The 13,725-nt window shown below is 43.4% G+C and overlaps 1 protein-coding gene across 3 annotated transcripts in view; it reads left to right on the forward strand.

Moving 5' to 3' along the window:
* Nucleotides 1-203: 203 nt before the first annotated feature.
* Nucleotides 204-13,725, forward strand: part of LOC308293194 (homer protein homolog 3-like) — an 87,634-nt gene continuing 74,112 nt past the window's right edge. For 2 of the 3 annotated variants that reach the window (XM_080735629.1, XM_080735630.1), the window contains exons 1-2: nt 204-586; nt 3,920-3,974. In XM_080735629.1, coding sequence (XP_080591755.1) covers nt 3,952-3,974 — 23 coding nt within the window. In that variant the 5' untranslated portion in view covers nt 204-586; nt 3,920-3,951. The remainder of the gene's footprint in view (nt 587-3,919; nt 3,975-13,725) is intronic. The other variant, XM_080735631.1, reaches the window with a different exon arrangement.

Below are 13,725 nucleotides of genomic sequence, written 5' to 3' on the forward strand. Positions count from 1 at the left end.
ATTTCTGACCTCACCACCTGGATCCGCCACACGGTGGCGGTGATGTGCACATGCACACACTCACATCCATGAATGGGACCAGACAGTCCAGTCCATGGTGATCTGTCTGGGAGCGCAGAGGAGGAGGAGGAACCAACAGAACACAACTACACAGAAGTGCTGAAGGCCATTTCATTTTGTGCAACTCGAGTCGACAGTTCACTTCAGTGTGCTGTTAGCAGGGGGACACACTTTCCGTCGATACTTCCTCACCTCACATTTAACCAGGAGTTGCGTTGCACACAGAATATACGCTGTTTTGTCCTGTCTGTGTCTGCTAAAACAAAGGAGCGGACGGGAGCTGCTGGTTAAACACAACTGTACTTCAAAACAAGATTCGGGTCTAATAATCTGGAATTGGTTTATTATCTCCGGGGGTTCTTTTTATGTTTTAGTTCTCTCATAACGAAATGTAAACGTGGAGGAAAGAAGACTTCGGGGATCCGTTCAGAGATCTATCTGGGGAGGAATCCAGTTGGATCTCCACACTGTGTCTGCTTGTCCCATAAAGATCATCTTCCATATCTTCTCTCCACACAATAATGGGGTGAGTTCAACAACACACTACAAACGCTTGTATTGTTCTCGTTCTTCTGTGCTTCAAGGCTGAATCCTGCGGGGCTTTTGTGTGTGTGTATGTCTCATAGTACGAGGGTGTCGCTTGGGTGAAAACATTTAACTGGTTTATTTTATACAACCAAACAAAGTCGTTTAGATCAGTGGTTCCCAAACAGTAGGCCGGGACCCATTTTTGGGTCTCGGACCCATTTTTCATGGGTCCCTTAATTTTTTGCTTCCTATATTTAGCTTTTAATTGGTCCATTATTTCAAAACATAAAAACAACCCCCCCAATAAATAAGATTTTCATTTAGCAATGATTTTACTGAGTAGAAATGTTTCACTATTAAATAAAAGAAAAATCTAAGAAATTCCATAAATTAAAGAAGTAGTGAAAATAGCCGATCTACAAGCTCACAACCTGACTGGAAGCAACGCCGCGCGTTGTGACTTGTGAGCTTGTAGATCTGCTGTGCTGCTTTCACTAGTTTAGTTTGGATCGCAGCCTAGGGCAAACGTATCGTTTCTCTTTTGGGTCTCAAAGGTTTGGGAACCAGTGTTTTTATGAGGAGACAGCCTGGGTTTCCTGAAAATGAACTGTCATCAGCACTGAAAAGGAGAAGTGGGATTTGTCACTTTCCGTTTCTGCACAATAGCCTAATCCTCAGGATTAACTCTGAGAGGTGTAACCAAATGGACCCCGTAGTAGGTTACATTGTTGTGCCCTCTCAGTGTTCAAATTGGATCCATCCAGTACCTACAGTAACTACAGAACATATAAAATAAGAATGAGTGACTATTTAGATCTATTTCACAGCCGTATGGACAGGCAGAATGATTCAGAATCAGATCTTTCAAGACAATACAGGAACACTTAATTATAGGGGCCACACAACATGCCCATATACCTACAGTCAGACCATTATTACACCAAATCACAAAATGGGTAGTCTGAAATGTTGTGAATCCCTGGATTAGATCCTCTCCCTTTCACAAACAGCACAAAGTGGTTCTCTAAGTGGGGTCTGGGGACCCCCAGGCGTCCCTGAGGGAGTTTCCAAGGGGTCTCCAGCAAAATTAGTCAATATTGCATCACCATCAGTTAAACCACTTTAACTCTATTCCAAATAGCCTATAGGCAATAGGCAGTATTAGGGCCCGGCTTATAGGCTCTTTGAAATTGCTATTTTAATAACACACATCTTAGTTGTCCCTACCACAAAATATCAGATGGGGGTCCGTGGCCAAATGCATTTTAAAGTGGGGGTCCTTTACATGAAAAAGGTTTGAGAACCACTGGTGTAGTTTGGAATTTATGGACTGTGGCCGGTGGGACCATTAATGCAGTGGATATTTAAAATGTAAAACTGTTGTATTTTCGACGAGAGAACCTGACCTCATTTCATGGGTCTGACATCGATGACAATGTCCTTTTCCACGCTGGCAGTTAAGTGACCGCAGGATTAGCTTTGATATCCAGCACTATGGTTTATTTATAAATGTGATTGCTTTTAAAATGCTTGAATGCATTCCTGTGTATACCCATAATATGGTGCAAGATGACACACACACACACACACACACACACACACACACACACACACACACACACACACACACACACACACACACACACACACACACACACACACACAGAATCGGAGCATATTGATTTGCGGTCTGTTCCAGTCCAATAGCCTACAATACTAAACATAAAATAGACTAATTACATTTAAAGGCATAGTATGTAGCTATGTCTTATGTTTACATATAATAGCAAACAATACATATATATTTTGCCCATAATTTCCCTCTATACCAGCACAGCAGTTATCAGCCACTGCTGTAGTGTGTTGGTGCTTACTTGCAGAAACACACCGCCTCTCCTCTCGCTGTATTTTGGTGTTTTCACTGTTTTCTTTGGTAGACAGGGATGTTTTTGGGTCAACCAAAACAAACAGTGAAAACACCAAAGTATAGCGAGAGAGAGGGCAGTGTTTCTGCAGGTAAACACAACCACATTACTCCAGTGGCTGATGGTTTCTGGTAGAGCAAGGATTCCCCAACCTTTCAGGCCCCGGCAGTACAGCCATTACATTTAGTTTCGACTCGGTTCCACAGATATATATTGTGAAAATAGCCGAACTACAAGCGCCTCGCACTGCGAGGCAATGTGAGGGGGCCCTGACCCCCAAATTGGGAAGCACTGGTATAGAGGGAAATGATGGGTAAAATAGTTATTTGTAGAGATGTTACCGATCAATCGGCAATGGATCGGATCGGGCCGATCAAAGCGTGATCGTCGATAATCGGTGGTTTAGATCAAAAGGTAAATTCACCGATCGGTGCATCCGATCAACCAGACGTTCAGTATGCCCACTTGAGGCCATTTTGGGGTATTGATTTCCACAGTGCTGAAGGAATAATTAGTTACTTACTGCTATGATAATAAATACATAGTAATGCTGGTAAATAACTATAAGGCAAATATATAAATGAATTCATGAGTGAATGAATGAATTAAAGTTAAAACATTAACATTTAGAAAATATAAATAATAACTTGATCGGATCGGTGATTGATCGGTATCGGGTGATCAAACTTTTGTGATCGGTGCTCGCTGATCGGTTCCAAAAAACCTGATCGGACCATCCCTAGTTATTTGTTTTGTTATGTTAAAAAAGCAAGGTTACATACTATGCCTTTAAATCCTATTATATTTTGGGAATCTCCCAGAGTTCTATACTACAGGTTTTTACTATACACATTTGCCAATTTTGGAACTTGAACTAAGCCTGGCATTAAAGCTTTTTCAACATAAAGAAGAGTGCCCAGGATTCTTTTAGGTATTTATATGTTTCCCCCTTCTGAGCCAAAGAGCATTTTCTAATAATTCTTTACAAGTCTTGAACGCTGTAACCCTTCTTTTCTCTATAATAATTTGTGGAGTGTTTTTCTTCTGTGTGGTCAGGTGTACTTAAATATGGAGTGTGTGTCAGTGCTCGGGCCGCTGCATGTGAGGCCTCAGTGAAGATAAAGTCATTAGCAGTGATAGATCTATGCTGCCTCGTTGAATTAATAATGTGATGAGAGTTAGTCCTGCGAGAGAAGAGCCGGTGGGAGAACAATGGGGATGGACTGCAGAAGTTGCTGATGAAACACTTTGTCTCTTGCCTATTTATAAAAGGCTCTGTTTGACCCTGAAAGAAATCATGAATTCTTCTGCTGGAATAATAAACTAACTTTGTTTAACTGAAAGAGAAACGTTGTCCCCATTTGACGTTCTTCTCCTTCCTCCTCCTCCTCCTCCTTGTGCTGCAGAAAAGGAGTCGTCTAGGACTAGGAGGTGTAAAATGATTCCGCTACATCGAGAGAGGTACACCCGCTGGGTGCTGCCGCTGGCACCCTACTCTGTGTTGTGCTTTTTCTCATCTGTTAGTTCCACCATCCCATTCCTCATTAGCTCTATCTGTGTGATATAACTACACTGTAACCAGAGGCGATATGGCTTTATGTGGTCACAATATTTATTTGGGAGCAGTAGAAGTGCCCGTTGTGGTTAAGAGTGTCCGACCTGAGATTGGGAAGTCGGGATTCAATCCCCGGGCCGGGTCATATACCCGTTTCCTGTTCCTGTTTGATTGGCTCAGCAGAAGATTTGAACTGGAAAGTGGAAACACACGAGAAGATGTTTCCAGTTGAAATCCGTTACCGCTGAGCCAATCAAACGAAGCAACAGAAAATAAACTGGATCAGGAAACAGGTAAACCAACTTCACAAAACTGGGACTACAGTTATGCATAGAGCTGATTGGATTACGACCCTGTGACATACTAGCGTCATGTCCAGGCAGTGTACTTGTACATCATGTGACATCCTAGCATCATGTCCAGGGGGTATACTTGTACATCATGTGACATCCTAGCATCATGTCCAGGGGCTGTACTCGTACATCAAGATGCCTACAGAAACAGGAGATATTAGCTCCTGACCTGTGGGCTCCATGGCTCGGAAACCCTTGGTTCTCAAGGCTTCTCACTTACTTATTTACTAGTACAGGAACACAATACTATGGGCCCTTGAAGACTGACTTATACTTATTTTCTCGGCAGTGTCTCACACTGATGATGGCATATCTATAAGCTCACAACATGTCGCAAAGCAACTTTCGTAATCGTGAGCTTTTGGCATGAGACTGCTGATGTCACCAGCCCAGGTGAAGGGGACTCACCCACCGCCTGTCTTAGTGTCCTTGACCTTTTAGTGAACGTGTCCCTCTCATTATTTTCTGTGTGGGTCCGCCACAGGGCTGAAATGTAAATATGTACAATACAAATATTAACAGTACACAGCAATGCGTTACACCCCCTCTGTAAACCCAACACATTCTGCTATATCTCTCTCTCTACAAATAAGACATTTCAGGCGTTCCTAGTATGTTGTTCCTGTCCGGAAGAAACCTTGTATCTCCATATTTTAACTTTGTGTTTTTCCTTAAATGAACGCAGTGTTTGATCATACTATTAAGCTTGTAGATCTGCTACTTTTGCTATTTTTGAATCGTGAAAAGTGAGTGCATCTCTCCACTCCGACATGTCTCCTTTCTGACATGTCTCCATTCCGACTTTAACCCTAACCCTAAAAAACCCCCCCATGGGAGTGTCGCCACTCCGACAATAAGAAGTCAATTTCGGAGTGGCGACATGTCGGAATGGAGAGAGCCTCCCGTGAAAAGTAACTGTTTTGGACGTATGCGGTTTCCACCCGATAGAGACGATGTGACAGAATGATCCAGAAACTCTTGATGCATCATTTACCAATGAAACATGGCAATACAAGAAATATCATTATTGCGACCGTCAGGTTGCAAGTTACTATGAAAACCTCCACCGGCTGTCTGTCTGTCAGTCTGTCCGGCACCGTTGCCCCTATCCATGTCAAACTTTGCACACACACTCTTTGGCTGGCAAACCACAACCTCCACCCCTGATTTCTCACATGCCCCTCTTCTAGCCATGAGGTTGCAGAGGCCAATTTGTGTATACATGTGACCTGGCGGTCGCTTATCTCCCGATTAGGGAGTCTTACTGGTAATGATATGTCTGATTATATGTTGAAAGGCAATGTTACACAACACATATGAGTATACCTACACCCTCCTGGAAGTAAAATGCAATATTTTCAGAATCAACTTTTATGTCAAATCACATGTGTGAAAGGGAGAGTTATGTCCAGTAGGCCTATACAGGTGCATGATAAAAAAAAAGGAAGAAAATCTTAATATGGAAGGCAGAAATACTTCTTATGCCGTTTTGTTTAAACTTACATGAATAAATAAAACGTGTAGATAATCAGATAATAAATTAGAAATATAATAAATATATTAGAAATATATTTAAAAAATCACACCTGTGTGAACTGAGGTGTGTGTGTGTGTGTGTGTGTGTGTGTGTGTGTGTGTGTGTGTGTGTGTGTGTGTGTGTGTGTGTGTGTGTGTGTGTGTGTGTGTGTGTGTGTGTGTGTGTGTGTGTGTGTGTGTGTGTGTGTGTGTGTGTGTGTGTGTGTGTGTGTGTGTGTGTGTGTGTGTGTGTGTGTGTGCGTGCATTGCAGTTGATGCTCAGGCTAGACTCATCAGCACCCTCTTTGGTCACTCAGTGGAACTGAGGCTACATACAGGCTACAGACCCACACGGACGGTCGGAGACACACATACACACACGCCCATGCTAAGGAGCGTCTAACCACCGCTCAAAAATATATAAACGCAAAAAACTAAAATAAGCTTCTCTGCGCTCAAACAAACAAGTAAAGGTTGCAGCCCTGCATGCAATGGAAAAGCACCACGATAGGCTGCATTGTGCAGGAAGTACAAGGTCATGGTGTAGACTAGAGCATCTACCTGTGTGTGGGTAAAAGCGTACTGTACCAGTAGATAATTGTGTGGGAGGAGGTCATGGTGGTAGAGTGTGTGTGTGTGTGTGTGTGTGTGTGTGTGTGTGTGTGTGTGTGTGTGTGTGTGTGTGTGTGTGTGTGTGTGTGTGTGTGTGTGTGTGTGTGTGTGTGTGTGTGTGTGTGTGTGTGTGTGTGTGTGTGTGTGTGTGTGTGTGTGTGTGTGATCATGGTGGTAGAGCGTGTGTGTGTGTGGTCATGGTGGGGGGGGGGGGGGCGTGTAGGGCCTACCTGTGGAGAACTGTTGGAACACATCAATCATCAGGGCTCAGGAGATCATGCTCCAGCAGAGGAACATGAACCTGTCTGCTCCGTGCTGAGAAGGAAAGGGCAGAATGCCTCCTAGAATGCTGCTTCTCAACCTGTGGGCCGGGGCCCACTGGTGGGCCGTGCGGGTATTGCAAGTGGGCCCTAGCCTGGTTCCAGCCCATAGACCCCGCCCACTCTCAAGAGTGGACTGTTTCTCTGGTCTGGAGCTGAGTAAATTAATCGGCAGTTTAGCAAACCAAAATTGTGGCTCCTCCAATGAGCGAGCGGGGTGGGGGTGGGTTTAACGAATATCCAATCCGCGCAGCAGTTGAACTGATTCAATCCAGGCAGGCAGGCACACACACACGCGCGCTCGTGCTGATTTCACCAAGCTGTTAATGTTGATTACATGTTTCTGGTTGCAGTTCTGTGTGGAAGCAGTCACTGGCACAGACAGACACACACACGCACGCGCGACCGTGGGTCGCGATCACCGTGCGCCGCGATCACCGTGCGTCGCGAGCTCGCTAGCACAAAAGTCCCTCTCCGTAAATCGTTCAGAATAGGGCACAGTGTCAGACTCAAGCGTCAGCTGGGTCTGAAATCAGGCTAAGTGGGCCCCCAAATAACTGGCAAAACACACAAGATTTTATTGATAATAGAAAATGTATATACATTTTTATGTTAAAGGACGACTTCCTTTTTCAACCTGTCTTCATATAATTGGTCCTCCCTTATGCTCCTAATAATATGGTACAATTTTTGTCTACTCGGTCTGTGTCTCAGAGGAGCGCTGTGGACCGTTCCGACACACGCCTACCAGTGACATCATCGATGGGAATCTAAGTTAATATAAACTGCAGGAAGTTGGCATGCTATAATGGAAGCCATTCTTCTCACTTTAATAGACGGGTTTCTTGTTTACAAACATTGAGACTAAATGCACAGCTGACTGTGTCATGTAATCAATTCCGTCCAATCCCCAAACCTGTTGTTTTGGGGAGCGCTGGTTTCATTGGCTAATTTTGGTACGGACCCTGCGCACGCATCTAGTTTTATCAGTGTAACGTGGACCAGAAACCTGTCTATAGAAACCTGCATACAACATTTGAATCTGCCTATTAAATGATGATGTCACCAGGGGGTGGGGTTTCTGGAGTGTCCACAGCCCTCAACACAGATCTTCTTTATTATACCAATTATTATGAAGATAGTTGAAAATGGTTGAAGTCGTCCTTTAATGTAAATGATTCGTTTGTAGTTCAGTGTTACATTTTGGATTGATTCATTGAATATTTTATTGACATTTGTTTAATTACAGCAGTAAATCAAATTAATAACGCCAAGTGGGTGAGACACACAGAAACAACAGTGCAACAAACAAGGATACAAAGTATAAAATGTCAAAATACTGTATACAATGTATATTAACACCACATAATCAGAATCAGCTTTATTGCCACATCATAGATTTACAGAAGTAAAGAAGTGGGTGAAATTTGTGTGTGTGTGTGTGTGTGTGTGTGTGTGTGTGTGTGTGTGTGTGTGTGTGTGTGTGTGTGTGTGTGTGTGTGTGTGTGTGTGTGTGTGTGTGTGTGTGTGTGTGTGTGTGTGTGTGTGTGTGTGTGTGTGTGTGTGTGTGTGTGTGTGTGTGTGTGTGTGTGTGTGTGTGTGTGTGTGTGACTGACTAACTATACTTGTGAGGGCCAAATGTCCCCACAAATATAGTAGAAGAATGGCTACAGGCTTACAGTTAAAAATGCAAAAACTATTGAAAGCATTGCATTCATAAAATGGCTTCATTCTAAAGTGTGTGTGTGTGTGTGTGTGTGTGTGTGTGTGTGTGTGTGTGTGTGTGTGTGTGTGTGTGTGTGTGTGTGTGTGTGTGTGTGTGTGTGTGTGTGTGTGTGTGTGTGTGTGTGTGTGTGTGTGTGTGTGTGTGTGTGTGTGTGTGTGTTAATGTGCTGCATAATGACATGGTGTGTTGATCATCTGTCCTCAACCGTTCCAAGGACAAAATACTGCTTTGTAAAGCCGGATTCATGTATGCTCATTGCTCCGTCGCCGAAAATAGAAGATCTACACGCTCACAACGCAGCACGAATGCGACGCGTTGTGAGCTTGTAGATCGTCTATTTTTGGTGTGCCACACCGTCGTACGATGGCGTGTACTATAAATGGGGCTTAACACTCTGGAAAAGACACCCAGTTCTACCACTTCTCTCTCTCTCCCTCGCTCTCTCTCTCTCTCGCTCTCTCTGTCTCTCTGTCTCTCTCTCTTTCTCTCTCTCTCTCACTTTCTCTCTCTCACTTTCTCTCTGTTTTTCCCTCCCTGCCCCCCCCCCTTAAACAAAACAAACCCCATTCTGTTCAGATTTTCATGTTGATGTGATGACATCACAGCAGTGACTCATGGTTCCCTCCCTGACCGCTATGTTGGCTGACCCTCAGTCACTATGTTGAGGATAGGATGGGACAATGCTATGAACACTTTATGTACCCTCAGTTACTGTGTTGAGGATAGGATGGAACAACGCTATGAACACTTTATGACCCTCAGTCACTGTGTTGAGGATAGGATGGAACAACGCTATGAACACTTTATGTGTTGAGGATAGGGATGGGACAATGCTATAGTATGAACACTTTATGTCACCATTACTGTGGCCAAAATAATGTGGTTAACAATTCATTTTAGAGCAACAATCCAAATATGCTTAAAACTCTTAAAATGCAACTTTTGTTAACCACTTGAAGCATATCTCTCTGTAATACGGTTATTGTGAGTTTATATTTATTTTTATATAATAATGATCCCTTCCCTATCATTGCTGCTGTTCAACACGGCCTGATATTCAGAGACTTAAGTGGTGGCCAGTAACTGTACTGTTGAAAGTGGCAGTGCATTGAAACAACATCACTCATTTGTCACTTGCTGCTTCCAGACAGGCTGCTGCCATCTCTTTTGTTGTCACCAGCCTGTCAAACAGACGTTTCTGAGCACTTGTTATTTTTCATAATGTCATTTTAGATGTGTCACCTGTGCGTGTGCAGTTTAGATTAATTCATATTCATAACAGAAAAATCCTGCTCACAGAGATGTCGTTGTTGTGTCGGGTGGTAAACTTGTATGTCCAAAAATCTTTCACCTTTCAGGAAATGTAATTCTTTTTTTAAAGAGTCTGTGTTCTAGTGGAGCCAATGTAGCCTAGTTATTGTATTGCTTGCTCCAGGAGCACGTACCTTTTACTATTTTAATTCACCTTTTGTTAGCCTTCTGGATGGTCCCTGACTGACCAACCAGCAGGCTCTTTCTGCCTTGTCCCGCCCTGGTTTTGCCTTTTTGTTGAATTTGCTAAAACATTTTTGGCGGAATAAAAACATTTAAAAACAATGCCCTGTCACTATACTGCCACTGAGAGGCTCCTTTTTTACTGAAACCAAGATTAAAATGAGAATTGAATACATAGAATAACAATTCGAAGCAACTGAATTACAATGGTAGTGGATGGAGAGAACAGACTTTTGTCCCACCAAGACACAGGAACCAATGGGTGCGAAGAGGGGCGGGACTTGACAAAGGGTGAATTCTGTTGATATTTACGTCTCCGGTGAGCTCCTGGTTGCCTTGTTCTCTCAGTTAATACTTTTCATCGGTTCAATATTTATAAAACCCACAGACACACTTAACCACTTCCACTTTTAAAAGTCTTAGAAATAGCTAAAAGCTCGAGTTGTCGGGTGGACAACAACGATATAAAATGGTGAAAATAGCCGATCTACAAGCACACAACGCCTAGCATCACTTGTAGATCTGCTGTATTTTCACTAGTTTTGTGCGACAGCAGGGCTTCACTTTTACGAAAAAAACGTACAAATTTGAAATATGGAGTTACGAGGTTTCTGTCCAACAGCGCCGAATGTTGTCCCTGAACCTCCAGGTCATCATCAGTCACCAGTCTTGCTGTTTTTCCCTGCCGCTTCAAGCTCGTTTTAACTTTTGTGTTCTTGCATCCTGCAGCGCAGGTTTCATGTTTTTCTTGTTTTTTCCTTTGTTTGATGTCTCTGAGTATGGTTTGATGTTGTAATCCTTTGCAACAGTCACCTGTTGCCAGCATATGACACACACACACACACACACACACGCGCGCACACACGCACGCACACGCACACACACACACACACACACACACACACACACACACACAGGTTTGCACAGAAGAAAATGGCATCTTTTCAATTATCTTTCTTTGAATATCCACGTCAACTTGTCTTTTAACTTGGACAGTGTTTTGAAGCAGTATTATTACAGCTGGGCAATATATCAAAATGATATCCATATCAACATTGTGATTTGGCATAAGTCTTCTCTTTTCTTGCTTTTAATCACTCAAGCCTTATTCTGTACTCAGATTTTCGATTCTGTCCCTATCAGGACGTAACTCGGAAGTGTGCTGACTCGCCTGATGCAGACTTTGCAACGTTCGGCACGCCGACTCACTCGCCTGAGCTCGCTCGCCCGCGCCTCAAGTACGCTTCAGGCGGCGCGCCTCCGCCAGGGCTGTCCTAAAACATCGCACCCTTACGTCTCGCCTCCTACGAATACAATATCAGCATGGTTTGGGGTGGGGGTGGGGCAGCTTCCCATAGCGGCCTGTTCCTTTAACTTTGTTGTATCAGAGTATAGTTGTGAGCCAGCAGTTTGGCCAATGCAGCGGCTGGCCTCTTCTTGCTATTCTGGTCCTCAGTTGTCCAGTGTCAGGTTGCTGGTCTGGGTTTTAGACAGACTCAGGAATGTGCCTGGCTGCAGGGTGTGTGTCTCTGTCTGCCTGCCTGCACCCTGGGAGGCAGGGAGCAGGAACTACCTTAACCACTTCAAGTTCAAACCCCATACGTTGTTGAGCCCAGTCCCTCAGGGGCCCTGGGTACAAGGATTCACTGCGGGGTTTTAACACATTTAGACTGGGAACGCATTATTACGCATTATTGTGTTTTAACTATTGAAAAATAGCAGATGTACAAGCTTGCCGCGCTGCGAGCTTGTAGATTTGCTATTTTTGAAAAATTTAGAAAATGTGTGCCTTTTCAATATTTCAAATGCTTCAAAGCAATTGAAATATTGAAATTTTAAAAAACCCATGTTTCTATGTCAGGGGTGCTCAAACTTTTTCATGTGAAGGTCCCCCAAAATGATATGTATTTGGCCCACAGACCCCCATCTCAAAATATTTAGTTCCAGGGACCCCCCAGAAGCAAAATTTGAGTTACAACTGTTTGCTTAAAAAATACATATATTCAAAGATTTGCACACATTTTCACGACTTTCACGAAATAGCAGAGCTACACGCTTGCAGCTGTATATGTTGTCGCTGAATATAGTCGATCGACAAGCTCGTAAGCTTGTGGATCTTCTATTTTTTGCAAAAGCTTTCCCCACCACAATACGGGTACTCTAACTTTCATGTCAACGAATCCCCACATTTACGTATGCATTTGGCCGCGGCCCCCCATCTGAAATTATTTTGTACCTGGGGGACCTCTATACAACATGTGTTTTAAAATGTGTTAAAAATATTAAATCTTTGAAAAATCCAGATCATCTGTTTTCAAATAGCCTGTGTATTTAGGGTGGCTGGACATATTTTGATGGTGATACCCTGGCTGGAACCCATTCTGGGGGTCTCCTGACCCTACTGGTGATATGTCTGGGTTAAAAGGTTATATCTCTGATAGTAGTCATTGTGTCTGAGTGTTTGTTCAGTAACGGGGGTCCCCCATCTCTCCAGCTCTTTAATAAACAGAACATACATTTTCATGTGGGATGTCAATTTTATCCAACCCGTAGAGAGAACCCAGGGAACCCATTTATCAGCTTCAATTTGATAGTGTTCCCAATTCCATTTGTCTGCTCATTATTTTGTTTTCCAATTTCACTTGTTTTTCTTGTATCCTGTATGAGTTCTCTCCTCTCTTGTTGCCACGCGTTGTGGTCAGGACTTTAAGGAGTCAGGACATTTTGTGCTGTGTAGCGTTTAATTCAGATCAGGGAAATGATGCAACAAAAGGAACAGAAAACCAACCCAGCCTGCGCTGATGTTTCACTGCAAGAAAATGAAAGGTTTCCAATGACTGCGTTCTGTTCTGTGCTGAGTTTGGTCTGTTTGTGAACTCAAAACAAAGCACTGAAAGCAGATATCGTCTCTGTCGAGTGGAAACCTCATTACCTACACTACCTCCTGAGCCACTGAAGGAGAAAAGGTTTCACACCTGTTTGAACTCAAATTATGTTAGCTGCATATTGTTACCCCCCCCCCCCCCCCCAAAAAAACATAGAAAAGAAAAACAACATTTTATAGTAAACATTTTTTGTTTATTCATAATGTCACCCAAAAGTAAAAAAAATAGCAGAGCTATGGTGTTTTTACAGACTCTATCCACGGGTTTCCAACGCCCCATAGTGCATTGCGCAGACGTTGTACCGAGCTACCGGCGCCGCAGCCGAGTGTGATTTACAAGCTCACAAGGGGCTGCATCTGCGATGTGACGTGAGCTTGTATGTCTGCTGTTAAACCGGAAGTGTGGTCCAAATAATCTCCAGTAAACTCCCGCGGAAACAGGTGGATATGAGAAAATCTCGATAGACCCATGTCCCATTATCCGACTTAGGGTTAGGTTTAGGGTTTGGGTTAGGTTTAGGCATAGTTTTACTGAGGTTGGGGTTAAGGTTAGGTTTAGGCATAGTTTTACTGAGGTTAGGGTTGGGTATCATCTCACTAATGGGACGTTGGAACAATGGGACATCGTTACAACTCTACGCACCCACTCTATATAGCCTTCGGAGATTGTGGAATAGTTGTCTCAACGCAAGACTAGATCCATTGGAACACAGGTTCTTTTTCCCATTCCCTGAAAAGTAACGGTCTTGAACT

The sequence above is a fragment of the Nannobrachium achirus genome (genome assembly GCF_963921795.1).
Source record: "Nannobrachium achirus genome assembly, chromosome: 1".
Taxonomy (NCBI): Eukaryota; Metazoa; Chordata; class Actinopteri; order Myctophiformes; family Myctophidae; genus Nannobrachium; species Nannobrachium achirus.